This window comes from Vanacampus margaritifer, chromosome 14, assembly GCF_051991255.1.
Source record: "Vanacampus margaritifer isolate UIUO_Vmar chromosome 14, RoL_Vmar_1.0, whole genome shotgun sequence".
Taxonomy (NCBI): Eukaryota; Metazoa; Chordata; class Actinopteri; order Syngnathiformes; family Syngnathidae; genus Vanacampus; species Vanacampus margaritifer.
The window spans coordinates 15,632,494-15,655,405 of NC_135445.1; the positions used below are offsets into that span (position 1 = coordinate 15,632,494).

Here is a 22,912-nt window from a genome sequence, read left to right on the forward strand (position 1 = left end):
TGTGGCAGAGTATTAATGGGAATAAAAATACTGCATCCGTGTGAAAATGGTAGAAAAAATCACAAATAATTTTCCTCTTTGTATAGGGGTGGCTACAGGTGTGGCCAGAAAGTGACAACCATAGCAGCGCCCCTGGATGTACCGCAATATAAAATGTATTCATTATTACTGTTAATACTCAGATAAAGAGAGCACAGCCAGAGAGGTCATTATTATAGCAATAATCAGAAAATGAAATCCACATTTATTCCAGTTTTCATGTTAGTACTTTATTTACTAAACTGCAGTTTGTTGGGTAAATGGAATGATTCCTCCGAGAAATGCAAATCAAAACAAAGGACAACTGAAGGTGGGTCATTTTGACCTGAAGGACACGAGGAGTACCAGTACTGTGTAAACACATGATTAGTTCTGTTGCTGTTTTTATTCAAATACCAAAATAATTTGCTCATAAAGTAAAAAGCTAATGATTGCATGCTGCTCAGTTGAGTGGGAAGGGCAGCTCGGGCCGTTCAAACCCGCAGTCTCACGCTTGGACATACTAATCTAGATGAGCCAATCCGGTCCTAAGAGAGGCTTTGTAACCTGTTCATCAGATTATTTGGCCTTAATCTGTTAGAAAATGAGCCAAGATTTGTGTAATCACACATCACAATGATTAGAGAAAAATCTAACATATTGAGATTCCATTTAATGAAAGGTCAGTGATATATATCCAGGATTTGTGCACTTGTGTTAAACCACACACGCACATGCACACGTACATGTGCCTTTGTGAAGGATCAATACTTGAATGCCACTTATAATGGATACAATATAACATTGCAAATAAAGGGAAAAATAACATCTATTTTTTAAATATCCCTCTTTAGTTGGAGGAATTGTTCTGCATTTTTCATTGTTTTTGAGCTGTTGGCTGAAAAAAAATCCAAGAACATCTGCTAATCAGAATAGCAGATTTACTGTATTTATTTATTTAAAATTCCTAAATTGCGCTCTGATGTGCAGTTATCCTGTTTTAAATTCATCCTTATTTAAATTATCCTTATTTAACCTATCATTGAGATGCATCTCATTAAATAGGCTTAGTAAAACTGGCTTTAATCCAATGATAGCTCATTTTTGTTATTCCCACGTAGGATAAAGAGAGATTCTGGATTTGGCCAGATTTAATCTAGTTGGTAATAAATGAAGGTTTTATTATGAGAGGGAAAAAAATGTCTTGATGAACACAGGAACAAAAATGTCCTGTAATCATATACATTTTGGGTTGCATGTAATAAAGTATCTAAATGTGATTTGAAAGGAAGATGATGCAGAAATAAATATAACTTCTGAAAGCATTATTCAAAGGTAAAAACATATATTAAAAAAATAAATAAATAAAACAATCCCTGAAATAGATTCTAGGAAAACAATTTCATGAGTTGCAATATATTTTGCAGTCAGGTGGCCACAAACACCCAAATAATGAAAAGTTCGTTTGGCTACAGATGGATGTGCCTTGACAGTTGATAAAATGGATTGTTTTTAACTTTCAAAAAAAAGTTTTATAGTTCCAATTGTCTTTTGTGCAGATGACTTTAATCTCTTTGCGGGTGCCTTGTAAACAAAGTCGACCATCAAAAGAAATCCCTGCAAACATTCCCGTCGCTTTTTCTTTCCTAATCAAATTTGACTCACTACAATCACGGCTGGTAGGACATGAGGACGGAACATGCAGTTAACAGGGCTCGCCACCAGTTTAAACACTAACATGGCGGCAAGGATTCTTCGCAGCCTGTATGAGGCATCCTGCTTGTGGCGCAATAATATCTTTGTTTGGGCCACATGCACTAAGAAAGATTGAGGATGGTCCTGAAGCTATAAAAATCTCTTCTTCTTCTTTTTTTTTTCACAAAATGCCCCGTAAAATATTACTATGCATTCTTAATTTGTTAAAGATAAGGGACACAGTGGATGTATAGTCTAAAAAAAAGTCCTACCAACTGTTTTTGTTCCCCCTAAGATTTGATCAAGTTGTCTAGTCCAGTTCTGAAGTTTGACGTTCGAATCCAGACTTTTCTGTGCGGATATATATAATATAAGGACAGGGTTTTCGTCAGTCATTAAAAAGCAAAAAAAGTAATTCAATAGGTTTTGCTAAATGAAGGCCTTAATTAGTAGTATTAAAAGGCATTAAATATGATGTCTAGAGGCATTGCAAATTTAAATATTTTTTTTGCTAAAAACATTGTGCATGCTTTATTTTGCATACAATGTTGTGCAAAGGAGGCGATATAACACAATTTAACAATTACAAATAAATATATAAGAATTTGTGGGGACTAATCACTAGTTTACAATTAATTTACAATTAACAAAATGGCGTGGGTACACGAGTCGCTTCATGTTCCAAATACCAATTGGTCTGAATCTGAAAAGAAAAATGTAATGTACTTGTCACCAACATCCAACATGAAACAATAATATCACCTAGTGGCACAAAATTACCTCAACATTAATCTATGAGTCAATGTTTCACACTCCGTTTAACTATTTAGTATATCTTTTAACATATATATTTTTTTTAATTTAGGAATTCCTATAAAGTTAGTGCATCAACGAACTAAAAGATACAACCACATTGCATTTGTCCACTTTTGTTTTAATTTAGAGTATGAAAACCTTGAAAAAAATAATAATTATATGTATATATATATATTAGGGGTGGGAATCTTTGAATGTCTCACGATTCGATTCCGATTTTTGGGTATGCAATTCGATTCAGAATTGATTATTGGTTAAAAACTATTTTTGATTCAAAATGATTTGATTGACAATATTTTTTGCTTCAATGTATAGATGTGCAAGGAGTTGCAATGATCTACTCCAGTCTGACTCGCTAATGTTAATTAGCGCGCTACTCGCGGCACTTTTATCACTCAAAAGATCGACTCCACGCTGAAAAAAACTAAAAACTTTTATTGGAATAGCTTGATTGTGACTTTTTCCTTCTACTCGCTAATGTGGCTACAACTTAACAGTGTATTAGACCGTGTGGAACTACACTGCCCCTCAGTGGCTGAACCGGGTACAACATGAACAACGCTCCAAATAAATGCACACAGACAAAGACAAAACAGTATGAAATAATTTTAATAAAATCAATTTTGGGACATTTAAAATCGATTCTGAATCGTACAAAATGAGAATCGTGATTCTTTTGAGATTCGATTTTCTTGGCACACCCCTAATATATATATATATATATATATATATATATATATATATATATATATATATATATATATATATATATATATATATATATATATATATAATGGGTAATTATAATATATTAACTGTAAATGCATTTACCTGTATAAACTGTATGTACGTATACGTGTATGCTCGTGTGTGTATATGCAGTGCGACGTGGACATTAAATTAGTTTTAAGGTGCATCAAAAAACATCATTAAAAACACATTAAATTAGATTCGCGGGTAACTGCAGAAACCCCGAAGGATTATAAGCCATCTCGTTGTCATGAACGGAAATGTGCATCTTAAAAACACGTGTTCTCAAAGGGGGCGACCGCAGAAACCATCGTGATATCCATGTCCATGTCAAAATGAGTGGCTGGTTCACAGGGTGAAAATAACATTAAAATAATCAGCTTCAAATTAATCCTATTCCCTCCTGTAAACATGTTAATACTGTGGTGATGGGCGGTTATCCCAAACCCCAGATAGCCTTTTGACCCCAGCTTCCGTCCTCCCAGGGCTCGCCGCGGCTCCCATCCCATCCCAGCCACGCCTCGCCGTCCCACGGGGAGGCGCACAGGCGAGTCCCTGGATTAAGGCCACACCATGCTTTAAACCTTTGGAATAGTGCCACTTCATTTCTCTAAGTGGCATTGGCCTCGTTGTCGTGATTGTTAATCAAAGTTGGATTTAGTCAAGTGGTTGGTCGAAAAACAGTGACAAATGTTGCCATTTTCATTTCTTCTCGTCTCTTTTGAGTTATTAAGTTAAGTGGACTTTGGAGTCTACCTCTTTTATCGAATTATTTCGGTGAGAGACAGCCTGGTGTTTGTTTCGCTGGGAGATGTTTTTAGATGAGCGAGCAGATGTTGCAGTTTCTCAAGAGGGATTTATGTCAGGATTAGAACACACACACACACACACACACACACACATGCACACACTCTGGGTTTCGTGTCATCATGAATATTGTGTAGTTTTTAAACAAACAACAGTAGAGATAGAGGGGATAAGATAGAGGTCCCGGTTTTAGAAACTCGGAAATGCCCATTAAAATACGGTACTTATTTTCATTCTCAATAGTGTTTTTACTACTTTTTCCCTTAGGAATTTATAGAAATATATTAAGGAAATGATTTAAACATTTATGTATTTCAAATATTGCTGGATGTTGGTTTATAACTGATCTGCTGAAATTAAGAATAAACCTTAACTTTCTCATAAGGAATGGAAATGTTTTCAGGATCAAACTATATTAACTTTAAAGGTAATATTTAACCTGTAACAGCACAAAGTTTTTTAGAAAGTACAAATAATACTTCAGTATAATAGTGTAAACATAGTAGCCGTGTCAAATATAAATAAATATATCGCTTAGGCGCCATCTTGGTGTTTACATTTACATTTTCAAATTATCGCTACTACAACATTCCTACGAATTCACTATGCCCCATCACGGGTGAGCTATTTTTAGAACAGACGCATGGGCTACTCATGTGGTCCTTGGGGGCTACCTGGCGCCCTCAGGCACCATATTAGTGACCCCTTTCTTATCTAATGGAAATAATGCTTTGCCACTATCACGTGGCATCTGTAGACCATTACCAACCGTTTTAGGTGAGTCTCGGTTACTCCCTCGCCAGTAGCAGGTTATCCGCTGTATTCCAGTGACAAATGTATGTTTTTCTCTCTTTAACAGAAAGGTGCAATTGTGTATTTGGTCATCATTTTCAAACCAGAGTTGATAACAAAACAAAACAGTCACTTTGAAATTCAACAATGCCAGAAAAAAAATATTTTTTTATGCACCCATATTCATCAAAAACAGATCAAATACCAATTTTAAGATATTATATTATAGTATATAATAAAATATCACTGTATCAGGAATGAGAAATGATCAAATAGAGGAATAGAAAATTGCCATTTGTTTCATGTAATTTTAAGGTAAATGCTATATTAACCTCATAAGAATAGGTATTAGAGGTATTTCTTTAAATCTGTCATTCTTTTCATTGTTCTAGTGTTATTGGTACTTGGTATCAGTATTAGTCACTACTCAAGAGTTGAGTCTTCGTAATAATATATTTTTAAAAAGTGCTTTCGAGTAGGGCTGCTCGATTATGGAAAAAAAAAATCAGTTTATTTTATAATTGGAATCACAAATGTTTTGGTTTTTTTTTGGTACAAAACAAGAACATTTTTAAAAATTTAAAAATTTTAAGACAAATAAAATGATTTGAAGCTCTATAATTATTCCTTTGGAACAAACAGGATTTGTTAAATTAGTCATTTTAAAATAAAAAAAAATACTGTATACAAATTTAAACATCTCAAAATGATTAATTATAATGTTTTTTGATTTTGTAATTGTGGAGTGTAATAATTGAAATTGTAATTGAATTTCGATTACTTGCACAGCCCTAGTTTCGAGCATCCCTATTAAAAACTGTCTGCCTGTTGTGGCCTGCACTTGAAATGCTGTGCAGTGTGTCTGCTGCTAATCCTTAACTTGATTTTGGCGGCTTGTTATTGTGTTCGCCTCTTTCAGCATACACCTGAGTCTCCTTCCTCCCAATCGCCACTTAGCCAACAGCAGACAGCCAACAAAGAAGAAGCCGAGCAGAACTGGAAAGCCAGTCAGAGGAAAGCAGGCCTCTCAAATCTGCAGCGAAGCGGCAGCGTCAAAGACCTTATCAGTAAATTCTCTGGTCCAGAGTGTGACTTGTATCTCGGGTCTACTCTGGGTCTCTATTCAGGAGCAGGAAGAGCTCAAAAGTTCACTTCCTGTGAGACAAACCTATCTCCTAAGTCCAAGTTGGCAGTTAATAGTCCGCTTCCAAGCATCTCTGTGACGCCTCCATTCAAGGAGGAAATTCAGCGAGCCGCTGGTTCTGCTCAGACAGACACTGGAATTAGCCCGATAACTGCAAGTATTGATTGTCCAGTAGGGGGCAGCAGTCAGAGGACAGATTCAAACAAAACAGCAGACTCTGGTAGAGATTCGGTGGCGGACTCTGGCATGGGATCGGTAAGCAGGAAAAAAAAAATGGAAAAAAATCTTGCATGCTGCATGAAGACAAAATGACAGCATGGCACTGCATGTTCTTGAAATGCACGATAAAAATTAAAAAAAAAAATTAAAAAAAGAACCCATGTAAACAAGTGGGAATGGACTACCAAGGAGATTCTAAGCATGTCGTCAATAATCAAACTGATCAAATAGATTTAAAGTCTTTCTTTCCTCACCCCTGTCCTTCCTGTAGATTTGTTTTCATTGTAGATTATCCCCAAATGACCTTTTTACTGCTGATGTGGTCAAATGGATTTTTAAAGTTCCTGATTGGGTTTGTGTTGATTCGATGTTTGTGGCAAAGCAGCGACTTATTTTGGCTTCGAGGCAAATTATGGATTTTCCATTTAACATGCCATGTAAATTATTCACATTTCCATCCAGAATGAGAGGCACATCGGTCTTGGTCAAAAATATTCTAAAACATCAGAAAACAAATGCTATTATAAAGGTTATATTTGAAAAAATAAATAGTCAAAAGCCCTAAAGCCAGGCTAAGTCACTACTCATTGTGTTTAAACTACAGAAGTCGCAGCTCCCTCCATTTTATCTTTATGTTTTTACCTTTTTGTATTTGGGTGTGTTTCAAAATAAAAATTCAAATATGGGCTACTTACAAAATGTTAGGGATGTTGGACTTTTGGGTAAAATTTTAGGATGAGCATAAGATGCACGATCTTTTTTACAAGTGAACTTAATTTGACCTTCTCCAAATTTTGCCCAGCTGTTCAATCATTGAGTACTTTTTGCACAATTTGCTGTTCTCTGTGACACTGTTTTGTGTTGCGTTTTATTTTATTTATTTTTCTTAACTTTTAAGGACATCTACGTCTGTCGTGGCTGAGCAAAATTCAATGGAATAATTTGAACGGACTCCACCCCACAGGATGTCGAATTGAATTTGAATTTAAATTGGAGGAAGTGGAATTGAAGTGTAAGCTCTTTCTCATGTAGATATGGAATGAGGACTACACGCGTTGAATTCTATTGGTCGGCACGATGGAAGGGCTTGGTGATGCGGCTGACGTCTGACAATTACTATTTGTCTTTTGTTGACATGGGAAGGGAGTGTGTATGGCACACAAACTTCCAAACGGAAAGTCAGTGGCCACTTCTCTGAAAAATTACCATTTGATTCCTTGGAATGACTATAGGTGCATTCTTAAATTTCACTTGAACGCCGAATATCCATTTGTGAGTCGTGTATCCTCAATCCATGTGTTGTACTTATGAATTCTGTGGCGTACTGCTGTTTTCAGCAAGTTATGAAGCAGGATTTTGGATATCGGTTTGTCTATAGGAAAACAATTCTCAGGGTCTCCATGACACGGAATAACTGATTCAAGCATTCAGCACCATGACTAAAGTCCACAGTAGTAACATGTGGGAATAAAATGCAACTGCTTTCATTTTAGCTGAACAACATCAGCACACGACCACTAAAATCACCCTTCCATGGTATAACGTTCCCGTGTGCATATGATAACCAAAACGATTCCTCTCTTATTTTCAGGAGCCTGAAAGCGAATCAAACAAGCAGTCGGACAGCCTGTCCGAGGAAGAGCCCTCCACTCCTCGAACCGTGCCACCCAGCCCCAAATATCAGCTGTTCCTCGACAACGATCTGAAGAGCAACGGCTTGAGTGGCAAGGATGCAGATGGTCCGGGAGGCGGAGGGTCACAGGGGGAGAACGGCCCCAGGCTGTCCCGGTGGGAGACCACTCGGCCGGGGATCAACAACTTCCAAGGGTCCATGGAGTCAGTCGCCTCGCGGGACTTTGAAATTGATCGGGTGGGTGGGGCTAATCAGTGCCCTTCCTTTGTGTGTCTGTGTGTGTGTTTTGGAGGGTATATGTGTGTGACTCACAGAAGGGAGAGCATTTATGTATGCAGGGGGGCGTGGGGAAAGGGGGTCGGCCTGTAGAGTGATTGACAATTCTAAGGGGCCGTAACAAACATTTTCTGGCATTGACTGGCAAGATGGACGGTGAAGGTTTTTTTTTTTGTCTTTACTGATGAATGACATATTTTTCTCACATGCACTGAAAAATAAATGTTTGTTGAATTTACTCCATTTTATTTCATCCAGTAGTTATCATATATAATAAAATCATCTGGACACAGATAAAAATTTTAAGTCGATGTAAACTCTACTTAAAAAAATTTATCTGGATCCAAATGGTTTTATTTTGCGCAACTACTTTACAAAATAAAATTGAATAAATTCAACACACCATTTTTTTTCAGTACAGCTAATAGGTCCTATAAGTGGGTTATAATAATTTTTGAATTTTTCATTATAGATTTTATATTTTCATTTTGACTTTTGTATTTAGAATTCACATAGTTTTCATAATTGTTTTAATTTACTATTATTTTTTTTATGATTTGTTTTAATTTAGTTTTAGCCCCTTCAGACCCGCATTTTTTCTGCTTGGCAAAATGTATTTGTTTTTGCTAATTTTGACTCTTTTCCCACATAAGAACAACATGGAAATGTTTTTGGGGGGTTATCTCATGTTTTTAGTTGTTATAGTGGACACCAGGATAATATGGCTGTAACGTGTTGTAAACCTATAAGCTTATATGCAACATTTTTAACATTAACATCATGCAAATGTAAGATCCAATCATGAATTCAATTATGCATTTTATTGGTTTAGACATACAAATATGTCATGTCCACTGGGACCATCTATGGGTCTGAAGGGGTTAATTGGTTATAGTAACAGTTCTCGTTCTTTTCTAATATATTGAGTATTTGTCGTGCATTTTTTTTTAAAATCTCACTAAGTGTTATGTGATAAAGTAAAGTACAATTTAGAAACGACTGTTTGACCTTCCTCCTGCGCAGCAATACTGAAATAATTACATTTAAAATTAACCCTGAAATATCGTAAGGTATTAATAGACAAAGACGAAAGTGAAGGACATTTTCATTATAATAATACTTGGTTTTAGTTAGCTGATAGCTTCAGTTTATTCTCTTTTATTTAAATCATTTATATTTTCTTGACGAAAATATTTTTTTTAATTCTAATTTTGGCTATTTTGTTCATTTTCATTAACTATAATAACCTTGCGGTGTATTCTAAACCCTGTTAGCCTTTTTTTTTTTTTAATCCAGACTCTCACATTCCAAAAACATGCATAAATAATTAAATAGCCCACATGCAGGTGTGAATGTGAGTGTGTGGCCATTTATCCGTATGTGTCATGCAACTGATTGGGGACGGGTTCTGGGTGCAAACCGCCGGTCAAATCCGCTGGGGTAGCCTCCTGCTAAACGTAAAGAAGACAATGGCTGAAGAAAATGGATGGATGGATGTTGTCTGATGCACCTTACCTGTTGTCAAACACTGCCACCTGTTGGTCAAAATACAGATTTCATGTATCCTCTTGGCTGTTTCCATTCATCTATTTTCTCCCACTTTAGAATGAATATGTAAAGCAATATATGCATATTTTTCCTGGATAAAGAGTTAAATAATTGCCATATAACAACTGTGTAAATGTTTTTGTTCTTGTTTTTTTCACAGGCAATGTATCTTGAAAGCCCTCGAGTGTTCAACAGTCCCTACAGCATGAATGTGAACGCCTCTGCTGATTATAACCCCATGTACCGAGCAAATGACTTTAAGGTTTGTAACATTTTTGCTTGAAACATATGCTTATAACAATACAGACATAGAACTCTATTCCCAAAATAAATAGACATACATAAAATTAAGGGAGATCAGGCCAAACATCTCACCAAGTAATCGATTAAAAATTGTATTTAGATATAAAAAGGAGTTAGACTGTGCTTAACTTGACTGAACCTCACTTCCATCTTCATCCAGAGTGGAATGTCTCCCGCCACATCAGAGTTGAACCTGCAAACCTTCAACAGTCGCAGCAACAGCCCTGTGCCGATGGGCGGGGGCGGGGTCATCCCCCCTCGCTCGCGATATTCGGCCTACGATAATCTGCTGAAGAGGAGGAACGATGTTCCCAACCCTGTATGTTACCAAACAAACATTGTGACATTCGACCTGAACTTACATTTAGCTTCTTATCATGTGGAATTACTGTACTGTTTATTGCGCTTCCTTTGCTCTAGGTGATCCCAATCCATTACAGCATGCGCTCTTCCACAATGGGAGGCCTTAGTAGAAAAGACTTTATTGAGGAATTGACCAAACAGTTGGACAACTGTCAGAAGGTGGGCCTCGCAATCAGAATCCTTATGAGCAATTTTGCATTGGTATGGGAGGGGATATTTTGTAATGATAGATCAAAATGTTTTTTTCCAATGCTGATACCGATATCAATATATGCATGCATGTAAATAAGATGATATTCATTTGCAGTAAAAGTTAAAATATTAGCGTAAAAAAAAAATAATAATAATTTTGAACGTATAAAGAATTGACAGATTTGTTTAAAAAAAATCTAACATAAATTCCAGGGATTTTCCAGGGTCATCAACATGTGTTAAGATAAATTAAAAATTAAGCAAGTAAATAGTTCCGTTAAGTTTTCTACTGTAAATGTTTTTCCAAAATTTCAACATAATTTATTAATTACATTTTGTTTTAATTTTTAAAAATAGTTCCCAGTGTTAGCATATTTTTTTTATGAAGTGAAATTTTAAATAGATCCATAAATGAAAAGTTCCTTGTATGTCACTGAGCGACAAATGCATGCGAATGTAGTTAATTAATAATAATAATAATAATTTGGGGTTTTCGTAAAAGGTTTCAAAAGTAAAAAATTGTCTGAATATGTTCGCAATGTCTTTGCCACAAGTAAGAACTTACTTATCTTACAAATCCTAATGAAAACCCTAAATTTGCTTTGTGAGATACCAGCTTTATCGGCCTTCAAATTTGTAAAATGGCCGATGCTGAAATTTGTCAAAATGCCAAATACCGGCACCAATAATCGGTATATCCCTAATATTTTGGACCTCAGGTATCCAAAATATTATAAATGACCTCTCAGTTTTGAATTGTTATACCAAAACGTTATTGTATAGTGTCCAACCAAATAGTTTTTAAAACACCATTTTGCTGTTGTTTGACACCTCATGTTCCTCTCCAGCGAAACCAGTTCCTAGAGGCTGAGAGTGTCGAGATGGAGAAAGAGAGGAACCAGATCAGGTGATCTCATCATGATCATTCTCAACCAACTTCGTGCTTATTTCTTGTGTAAACGTTCCGGAATAGAATAGAAACGATAAAGACTGTACAATACCCGCCTCCAGGTTTGAAATGCGGGGCCTGCTGGTGAACAACGAAGACCTGTTGAGGACCAACACTCAGCTGGCCAATGAAATGAAGCGAATGCGAGAACAAATGATCGAGATGGAGCGAGGCCATCAGGTTCTGGTGGAGAAGCAGAGAGAGATGGAGGTACAAAACGCATCCGTGGATCTGCACACAACTGTGGTGAGTGACTGATGTTCATGCGTGCAGATCGAGGTGAAGCAGGCCCGCGACATGATGGTGGAGGCCAACACTCAGGAATACGCCTTCGGCTTCCTCCAGCAGTCCCTTAAAAACAAGATCCAGGATGCTGAGGTACGCGCAAAATAAAACACGCTTTTGTGTTGATATGAATCTACTAACTCGTTATATACATCTGCAGTTCTGCTGAATCTAATCAAAACTGCTGTGTGTGTGTTTGTGTGTGCGCGCGCGTGCAGGACAGCCTTGAGAAGCAGACGTTGCACTCTCAGACGCTGGCAGAGAAGCTGTGGCTGGCGGAGAGAGAACTGGAGGAGCTGGAAGTGGACAAAGACAGCAAAAGCAAGAAGACGTCTGAACTCAGCAGCACTGTCGTCAGACTGGAGACGGAGGTGCACTAACACACACGTCACATGACCCAAGCTAAAGCTTTTTTTTTTCATTTTTAATCATATCACAACTTTTTAGAGACCGCATTGCGCACACACAGAAGAAGTTATGGTTATTCTTTTGAAATAGTCACCGATACCAAGTACTGATACCACTAGTACTTTTGATATCTAACATTTCCCCCCCCAAAAAAAGACAGATAATTTTTAAGAAAGACCTATACATCCCAATACTGTAAAGCTAGTTCTCTTAAAATTGCATAAAATTACGATCATTTTCAATTCTTCTAATTTCTAGTTACTGATCGGAAAATGGCCACAAGAGAACGTTGCCTTGTTACCTCTTTATGACTAAGTTCATACAAGTCCAACTTGTTTCTATACGTTTACTATTAATATACAGTAAGTAATGTTGATTAGAGGGGCGAGCACCAGTACAGGAATCAGTATCAAGCTGATACGGGCCTTATTTGTTGGTACCGGGTTCTTGTAGAAGCTGTAGATACCAGCCCCTGATACTAAAGGCAAAAAAAATCTGACTTCGAGTAAGTCCTCAGACAAACATAGAAAATGTACATCTCACCTCACAAAAAAAGATTTTTCATGTTCCAAACGTTTTGCCCCGCATAGTTTCATTTTACAATAAGTAATTTTTATATCATGCTTCACCGTATAATCGTATTTCTTTTCTGTAAATATATATTTTTTATATTTTTATTTTACATATACATCAAGTAATTAAAAACAAAAAACATTTAAAAAAAAAAAGAGTGTTAAATATAATATTTTTGTTTTGGTGTTTTTTTTCTAGTGCTGTCAAAGTTAAAGTGTTAACTAATTGATTAATCACAAAAAAATTGCATTAATCATGTATTAACGCAGAATAATCACATTATTAATTTTGACCACAGATGATCCTTAAACTGACAGCGGATGGTTACATTAAAGGTAGCACAGGTTGTGTTTGAGCAATAAACATTAAAGTAAAGCATTACATAAATGATTCAGAAAATGTGTTCATGTCAAACTATTGATTTAATTTTGCAAGTAATTAACTGATTAGAAAAAGAGGAGGATGAGTGTGTGCAGTGAATACTTTTTTTTTTGAAGACGTCCGCATAACAATAAATGTTGAAAAAATCAACACATAACAGTTGGTCTTTAAATTTGGCGGGCAAAAATATTGATAAAAAGCCTTTTTAATTAAGTGATTAATCATGATTAATCCAAATTTTAATATGTGATTAATCTGATTTAAACATTTTATTTGACTGCTCTATTTTTTTCTAAACCGTTCTAACCGTTAAGTCACCGGATCAATAAGCGGTATCGATATGAGTATATGATATCGTTAAAATCTGAACGATAACCATCCCTAAGTCCTCCTCTGCACTAGTTGGCGCTATACTGAGGCAGTTTCAGAAATACAGGTCATTCTTTGTCATTGTATTGAATGATTTTTTTTTTTTATATCAAAAGTTCTGCAGGTATTATAAAAAAAAAAAAAGTGGCATCAAGCCATGTGTGACTTGTGTGTCCAGCTGGCCGAGGCCCTGCAGACGTCCTCTCAGTCCGCAGCGGAGTTGAATCTTCAGCAGAAATTGCGTCAGGATGCCCAACTGAGGATGGAGGAGTTGGAGGAATCTTTGCTGGAGAAGGAGCAGGAGCTGCAAAGAGTCCATGCGCTCGTCATCAGGCTGCAAGGAGATGTGAGTCCGGACCACGCGAAAGGCTAGGCGCTATAACCGGAAGAATATTTGTGTGTGACAATACGACACGGGCGTGACGCAGGTGTCCGGTAAGCTGATAGACAAGGAGCAGACGCTGGAGGAAGAGATCCAGCTGAGAGAGCGACTCCAGCTGCAGTGCAAGCAGGCAGAGAGGACCGTGTACGACCTCCAAGTGGAACTGCAGACCACCATGCAGGCCAAAGAGGACCTGGCCAAACAAGTCAAGCAAGCTCAGGTATTCCGATCACTTGGGATTTTGCTTTGATGGAATACCTTCAGATCTGATTTCAGATTCAGAAAAATGTCCAAGGTGCATAGCGCCACTTGCTCAAACTTAGCTGGGAAAGGCTGCAGCTCACCCACAACCATGATCAGGACAAGCTTACTTTGGGTTGTATGGAAATATGTTGTCATTGTTGTCGGTATACTTTGCACTGGTCTGAAACTGCATCCTATCACATTGGCAGGGGTATTTTAAGCAAGGCGGCTTTATTTATTTAGTGCTTTTCATAAACAAGGTACACAATATGTTTCAAATAATTAAAAGAACAACATTTAAAAGCAGCTAAAGAAATAAAACCTATCTTAAGTTACTAAAAGAATGTACATTGGAGGAACATAATTTTGCATAATTTGCTTTTTAAAAATGCTTTAAAAGGTATGGAGATTTTAATTTTTTTTTTACCAGGATTTAAAAGTATTTATACGTTTTCACTTCAGTTGGCAGTTTATTCCATTTGCGTGCGGCATAACAGCAAAATGCTGCTTCACCATGTTTTCTTTTTTAACTCTGGGCTCCGATTGACTGAAGTCTGAAGACCTCACAGCCATACTGGGTTTACATTCCATGAGCAATTTCTTTCATGTGTTCAGGACCTAAACCATTCAGTGATGTTTACACTAGCATCCCAACTTTAAAATCTATTCTCTAGTAATATGTTGTGATCTCGTTGTTTTGGTCAGAACCCAAGCTGCAGGTGTTTGATGCTCTATTGGGGGAGTCCAGTCTACACTATTACAATAATTAAAGCGACTGGAGATAAGAATAAATAAATCAAATAAACATGGGCAACTTTCACCTGGTCTGCTTCGAGCATGTTTTCCTGCAGTTTAAAGGCTGTTTTAGTGATTGATTATGACTGCTGAAAGTCAGATGGTCATCCATCAGCTGTTTGGGTGAAGTTTGTAACTATCAGTTTTTCTAGCTGTTGTGCATAATCTTGAAGTTGATATTGTGACTTTGTTACTGTTGTTCATACAGTATATGCTTACATGAATCATATATTGACAGTTATCTAGAAGCTTGACGTTCAAAAGTATCAAATAGAAAGATTCAAACTGAAATTTGAACCTTTTCATTAGGGGTTTGCCCAAAAATATTCTCATAAGAATCGCGATTCTCATTTCGTACAATTTAGAATCGATTTTATTTAAATTATTTTATACTGTCTTCCCTTTGTTTGTGTGTTTCTTTATTGGGAGCACTGTTCATGTTGTACCCGATTTGGCCACTTAGGGGCAGTGTGGTTCCACGCGGTCTGATACACTGTTAGGTTGTAGCCACATTAGAGAGTAGAAGGAAAAAGTCACGATCAAGTTATTCCAATAAAAGTTTTTTTTTTTTTTTTTTTTTTTTGCAGCGTGGAGCCGTTCTTTTGACTGATAAAAGTGCCGCGAGTAGAGCACTAATTAGCATTAGCGAGTCAGACTGGAGTAAATCATTACGATTGCTTGAACATCTATAAATTGAAGCAAAAATCAGTCAACCAAATCATTTTTAATCAAAATCGATTCACCCAAAAATCGGAATTGAATCGAATCATGAGACTTAAAGATTCCTACCCCTACTTGTCATGATAGTCTGGCCACTGTGCCATTTTATGATTATATTATGTTTTGGCAAATAAATTGACAAGGGACACTGAAAATTCATGATTGTGGAAAAGTTTAAATGTGCGCTTATAAAAAACATATTTGTTCCTGTGTCTATTTAAAAAAATAATAATAATTCTATGAGGATTTATTTACATGCATGACCTAATGACTGAAAACCAAGATGTCCACTTTAATTAATCAGCCATGCATACCAACAGTTTGGGGTTAATGGGGTATTAATTATGTAAATCCTGTTTAGCAATCAGTGTGCAAATTCCATAATCCCCAAAATTCATCATGTCACTATTTCCGAACATAGCGAATCTGTGCCATTTCTGTATAACTAGCGTGTGTTTTGCCGATAAGGTCATGTCATGAACCCGACATAGTTACTTTCAAAAGGTTGTATTTCTTATTCTTAGGAGAAAATGATTGATCTGGAGAGTGATGTGGAGGAGCTGCATGATAGTGAGCAGAGATGGGCCGCCAAGCAAAAGAGAACTATTGAACAGGTACGCAAACTGCACTGCACTGCAGTTCACCGTTTATTATTTCTGATTTGATCTGCGGAATTTTCTTTGACACATGTTCATGTTTCCTGTCAAGACTGAGCAGCTGCAGCTGAAGCTCATTCAGGAGAAAGATCTGAACGACCAACTGGAAACTGACAAGGCGATCATTGAAAGACAGGTGTGTGTATGGGATTTGCATATTATATTATATTATATTATATTATATTATATTATATTATATTATATTATATTATATTATATTATATTATATTATATTATATTATATTATATTTAGGACTGTCAGGCGATTCACATTTTTATTCGAAATTAATCGCATGGCTTCAATAGTTAACTCAATTAATCACAAATGATATATCTGTTTTAAATGTACAATAAAATATTATTAATAAGTTTTCATACTCTTGTTAATATAAAAGTGGAAAAAAATGTTAAACGAATAGAAATATGGCTGTGTCTTTTAGTCATTGATACAGTAATTCCTTAATAATTCATAAAATGTAGTTAAAATTAGAACGATGTACTGTAAAAACAAACGTTGGTGACAGCTCAGTTCATTTTTCTTTTCATTGCTATCTAATCTTTATGATGAAGTAACTTGTGAAATTCTGCACAGTCTCCACAAATATATGCATTATTATTATTACATTTATTACTGCTAAGTTTTGACGTGGGCGTGTCTGCTGCATGCGACTGGAACTCCCCCCGTGAAGGCTTTCCAAGTAAGGGGAGGTCATTAATCGCACGTGAAAAAAATTAGTGGTGTTAAAGGTACTTTAAATTAACTCAAAATTAACACACTCATTTTGATTTATCATATTATATTATATAGATTTGCATATTATACACAGCCTCTTTTCTACCTTGATGAAATTAGCACATTTGAGATGGTAGCCTTATCTGATCATTAAAGTAGAAAAAAAAAAGCGATCTCATAGCGCTCACATTACGGCAAGTGTTATCAAAATGTATCTGTCTGTCTGAAGTATCGTGAACTGCGTCTGGAGATGGATGAGGTTCAGAGCGCCAAACCTTTGGAGGACGTCATCTCCAAGACGGAGAGTCGTGTCAAAGAGCTGGAGAATGTTCTGAGAACTGAGGAGAGGTACTGCATCAAACGGATTTTTTTTCCCCCCTCTGTAAAATAATTGCATCAAATGTGTGTTGGTATCTATTAGGGGTGTGAATTGCCTCGTACCTGGCTATTCAATTCGTATCACGATTCATAGGTCACGATTCGATTCGATACCGATTGATCCCGATGCGAATCTATAAATTGATTATTGCGGTTTTTTTATTTATTTTTTTACTCAAATTTAGAAAATACAAATCAATAAACTTGTACATATACACTGTAAGATTTGTATGAAAATGTATTTATTTATCTGAAAATTCAGCCTTATAACTGAGCCACTGCATTTAACAAACAGGTTGCAGTCTGTTTCATGTTTGAACAGCACTGATATAAAATATTAAGGCTTAATGTTCCATTAATAGAACATTATTCCATGCTTAATGTGTGAATCCTAACCCTAAGTAAGACGTTTTGTTGAATATTCCCATAAAAAAATTTATGTTTAAAAATCAATTCGAAAACATATCGCTGTGATATCGCGATATCTGTGTTCTTGGTAGGAACAAAGCCGTTCTTTCAAACACTATTGGTAAACTGGAGCGGAGGATCAATGAGCTGACCGATCAAATGGAGGAAGAGCACAGGATAGCAGCTGAGCAGAAAGACCTGGTGACACACACACACACACAACATGGTCAAATAATGTTCATTTAAAGCTGACAGCGTTCTTGAAAAACATTCAAATCTGAATATATAGTGAAGGGACCCTAAATACTGCAAAGAGAAAAGGGGCTTAGAGTTGATCCCTGATGCACTCCCAATGACTCTGTCGATCGGTCATGCAGATGGCCCAGAGAATCCGCTCGCTGAAGCGTCAGCTGAACGAGGCCGAGGAGGAAGCCAGCAGGAGGGACGCTCAACTGCGTCACTGTCAACGGGAACTGGCCGAGGAGAGGGAAGCTAACGGACGGCTTCAGAGGCAGCTGCTTGACCAACACCTGCAAACTAAGTATGCTCTCGACATTTTAGTCCACTTTCAATCATACGTGTTAATATTTATTTGTTATCATAGTTAGTCAACCTCATCCCGTTTTTATTTAGTCAACTTTTAATCAACTATAAGAATAGCATTTTAGTCCATAATTTGATTTGTCTAGTTTTAGTCAACAAAAACAGTTTTAGTCTAGTTTTAGTCAGGACAATCATTTTTGGCTCCGTATATTTGTTTGTCAGCAGATAATGTTGAGCATTTCGAATCCAAAATGATTTCACCTAAAATGTTCTCTCATCTTTTTGATGAAAAACAACTTGACACACAATTACAGTAGATCAACAAGTGGCTACTATGGCTCCATGCTAGGAGCTAGTTAATTAGCCAACATTAGTTAGTGGTTGGATTAAAATTATTGTTGGAACGTTGTAGCCACTGGATTAATGTTACGTTATAACTAAAATTTATTTCTTCTTTTTTTTTTTTTTTTTTACCGTTCACCGGGAATCCTCCTCCTGTATGTCCCATGTGTTTGTGCATGTTGCACTCTCTAGTTGCAAATTTGAAAGGGGGCGTGTCACATGACAGTGTCACAGACAGGATTTTACAAAATCAAAAATAATTTTTGGCTCGTTTTTGTTGAGGAACTAAAATCTCCATAGATTTTAGTCCAGTTTTTAATTAAGTGAAGTACATTTCCATCTCATTTATTAGTTGACAAAAATGCATAATGATTTTGTCCCAGAGAGTTATTGTTTATTAACGAGAATTTTAGTCTAGTCTAGTCTAGTTTTAGTCCGGTGAAAAATGTGTGTTGGCGAAAATATTTTTGTTTAGTTTTCGTTAATGAAATTAACACTACTCTCAACACACACTGAGTGGTAATAATAAATGAAAATTAAATCTTTTCAAACCATGACTCTTATCCATCTCTTCAATGTATCATCAATTACGGCCACATCCAGAAAGGTTGGCACTAGTCCGGTGGATCTTAAATTTCTGATTAATATGCGCAAGTGTAGTCACAGGAACATCGAGCTGCCTCGAGATGTTCTTGTAGCCTTTTGAATTGTTGTGCTTTTCCCTCCTTGCGAGAGTCCACATGTTGCGGGCGGCTGGTGTAAGTGAGTCTTCTGAAACAAATGTCAAAGTGTCATCGTTTGCCCTTTTAGGCGTAAGGAGACTCTGACAATTCGCCAGACTCTGGATAACCTGCGGCTGGACCTCAGCGTTGATGATGAAGATGAAGTAGCGCCACAACAGAAAGAAGCGAAAGAAGCGAAAGAAGAGAAGGCGCCGGAGCCGACCAGTAAGGTCACGGAGGTTTGAAAGTCCACCGTCAATATGTTTGAGGGTGAGGGCACGTGTCACAATCAGAAGATATCACACATGTTCTCTGGGATCAACTTTATTTGTATTTATGGGCCCCAATTCTATTTGAAAGCATGCGTGCTTCTTTCAAATTGACATCACGCAGAGAGTCACATTTGCCAAGCGTAACATTATTTGTAAACGAGCTCTAGTTGTGTTGCAATATCATACACAGAAATCGCAGGTTTCAGAAAACAAATAGTACATGTTGACCATGTACTATAATTATATGTATTTTTATTTTTTGTATCACTATCAATAACTTTGTTTATGGATCGTTATCAATTTGAAACATAAACTCAAAGACACTTCATTAACTCATTAACTGCCATTGACGGCTATAGACGTCAAAAATTCTATTTTTACTAGTTAATATTTTTTTTCCATTTTTGTTAACAAGAGTATGAAAACCTAGATTTTTTTGGTACATTTAGAACAGATATAAAATTTGTGATTAATCGTGAGTTAACTAGTGAAGTCATGCGATTAATTACGATTACAATTTTTAATCACCTGATGCTCCTAATTTTTAATATCCTTTTCTTTAAAAAAAAAATAATAATAAGATAAATATTTAAAAAAAAAAATTTTTAAGAAAAAAATTATAACAAATTAGGGGCGTCAGGTGATTATAATTTTTAAATGTAATTAATCGCATGACTTTACTAGTTAACCCCCGATTAATCAAAAATGTTATATCGGTTCTAATATTTTAAAAAAATTATAGGTTTTTATACTTTTGTTAACAATAGTGGGAAAAAATGTTAAACTAGAAATAGTTATGAATGAAAATGAAAATGAATTTTTGACGTCTATAGCCGTCAATGGCAGTGAATGAGTTAAGTACACCTGCACAAGGTCTAATGCATGCGTTACTTCTCAAACTGTCTCTACAAAGGTAAAATGCTCCGTTTTGGTTGATACTGTTAGAGAGGTAATGATGTAACAATATGTTTTGTGTGTGTGTGGTTGTAGTTTGTATAATCGTAACAAACTAAACAGAGCAGTATAGTTCTTTTAAATCATTACATTGTGCAGGTGTCCCTAAAGTGGTGGCCAGTGAGTGTAGCATCGAGCTTACCCACAAGTATGAACCGATTATATTATTTTTGTTCTTCTATAACTACAAACATTTGAATGTTTTGGATTAATTGGTAAAGTTAAGAGAATGTATGTTCCGATAAGTACTTCCACAATAATATTCCCAGAATAATCTAATGTATTTATTACTGTCCTGATGACAAAGTCACCTTTGAAAGGTAGAGTTTCAAATGGGCCTAACAAAAAAGTACAAACCCACTATTACATTTTCAGAAGTTGTTTTGTAAACCATTCAGTTGCATAAAAAGGTTATAGACTTTGAGTAAATTTTCATTTGCTACTTGGTGATAATTTGTCTCAGAAAAAAATGGGCTCAGTATAAAAAAAGTTTTTCATGTTCATTTTGCAGACAATCTTTAAGGAGGGTTTTTTTTATGTTAAAAAGTGTTGTCACTATGTTGGTCTTACTGGTTGTTACTACATTACAGGGTTATGACAAAACACTGTAAAAGTGCCGAGCGCGAGATTCACACAACTTTTACAAATTAATTTATACTGATGAATAAAAGTTGTGTTCAAGTTGCATTGCTAATTGCTTGTTGGGCAAAACAGGTTTGTAAAAAAAATGTCAAGTATGCTTGTAACGCTGTGCCTTAAATATTTTGGGAGGTGTACTGCTGAATTTTTTATTATTTTTTAAATGCTGTGCCTCAAACATCAACATCAACATCATTATGTGCTTATGATGTTTTTAACATCCAGACTGTATTGTGAAGTTTTAACATGGGGGGGAAAGTAGGCTTGCATTGATACCGTGAGTCTGAGGAGAATGACACTTCTTATATTTTGATCTTGGCCATTGCATTTTGCCTTCTTTGATACTTTAACTCACTGCCTCCTTTGGGCTCAGAGAGAAAGTAAGCTGTCTTTACATATATGCAGTATATTATACCTAATATTCAAATAATGTCAGCATTATGTCTATTTTGTTTACATTTACTGGTGTATTTACTTTCTATGCTGTTAGAAAGAAAAGTCAATTTGATTTATGGAATTGATGCCATATTTTCATTGCTGTTCTTTCTGCATTCCTTAAAAGAAACTACTACAATTATTTACAACAAATTAAAACATACTACTGTTTTTGTTTTGTTGTGTTTTGTTTTTCATGTCAGTAAGCATGTATGCTGGTTATGCTCTTCATGTTGGATATTTATTGTTGTTATTCCACATTCCCTGTCTTTGGTGAGAAGTTTCCTGAATAAATTCTTCTCCACTGTAAACTTCTTGTTGTTGGTTCATTTAAAAAATAATAATCAGATAATGTTCTCATTTGAGGATTAATTTAGTTGATTTAGTTACTTGTGGCACAATTGCAGTGTGGGCTTTCAGTACATGCGGTCACACATGAAGAATATAATAATAGTAATTACATAAAATTTGAGTTCTCTAGTCTGGTCTTTATGTTGATTTTCTTTTTGAATTTAATTAACCCCATGATTTCAATGACAAAATTGCAGAATTGTTGTAAGTGCTGTTGTACTACATGGGCAAGCTGCCAGCCTTATCTCAGCTTGTGCAAAAAGTCAGAAAAGCAGAAACAGCACGTTGTAACAGCACCATCTGTTGGTGACATTACCGTACTGCACCAAAGGATGCTATAAGCGAAGTGCGCAACGCGTCTAATTAATTGTCCCATTTCATAGCTTCCTTTGTTGCTTTCCGCTAGTTTCGAATACTGTTTGGTAGCCCCAAAATTTCCCTTACCCATAATGCCCCGCACGGTCCGAGATGCCCACTTAGGTTATTGGGTTATATATATATTGGGTTGAGAAACACTGATCTAGGCTGCACTGTCTGAAAGTGACAATGTTTCTCCAGCTTACACCAACAGTGTCATGTCTGTGTCTGTGGAAAAATCAAACTCCCATTAAAAATACTCAAAACATTCATTGGGAATTGACAATTCTGAACTTTTGGAATATTTCCGCAATGCAAAGTTTAATTTCCACGGTGTGTCGCTTTTGCCCATACACAGTGGCTAGCAACATTCCCCAGGGGCCCCAAGCAAGAAGGAATTGGGTGCCCAGGCGGCCATTCGTTGTATACATAGTACGTCATTTTACAATTGCACATCTGCA

General features: G+C 36.2%; 1 protein-coding gene across 1 annotated transcript in view; it reads left to right on the forward strand.

Annotated features, from left to right (window-relative positions):
- LOC144034206 (uncharacterized) overlaps positions 1-22,054 on the forward strand; it is a 55,648-nt gene extending 33,594 nt beyond the window's left edge. Inside the window, exons 10-26 of the mRNA XM_077542790.1 lie at positions 5,798-6,277; positions 7,833-8,111; positions 9,859-9,960; positions 10,162-10,320; positions 10,422-10,523; positions 11,405-11,463; positions 11,568-11,715; positions 11,779-11,883; positions 12,009-12,161; positions 13,700-13,867; positions 13,950-14,123; positions 16,186-16,275; positions 16,370-16,453; positions 17,280-17,398; positions 17,929-18,037; positions 18,214-18,377; positions 19,532-22,054. Of these exons, the coding sequence (XP_077398916.1) occupies positions 5,798-6,277; positions 7,833-8,111; positions 9,859-9,960; positions 10,162-10,320; positions 10,422-10,523; positions 11,405-11,463; positions 11,568-11,715; positions 11,779-11,883; positions 12,009-12,161; positions 13,700-13,867; positions 13,950-14,123; positions 16,186-16,275; positions 16,370-16,453; positions 17,280-17,398; positions 17,929-18,037; positions 18,214-18,377; positions 19,532-19,688 (2,652 nt within the window). The 3' untranslated portion in view covers positions 19,689-22,054. The remainder of the gene's footprint in view (positions 1-5,797; positions 6,278-7,832; positions 8,112-9,858; positions 9,961-10,161; positions 10,321-10,421; positions 10,524-11,404; positions 11,464-11,567; positions 11,716-11,778; positions 11,884-12,008; positions 12,162-13,699; positions 13,868-13,949; positions 14,124-16,185; positions 16,276-16,369; positions 16,454-17,279; positions 17,399-17,928; positions 18,038-18,213; positions 18,378-19,531) is intronic.
- The last annotated feature ends 858 nt before the right edge of the window (positions 22,055-22,912 follow it).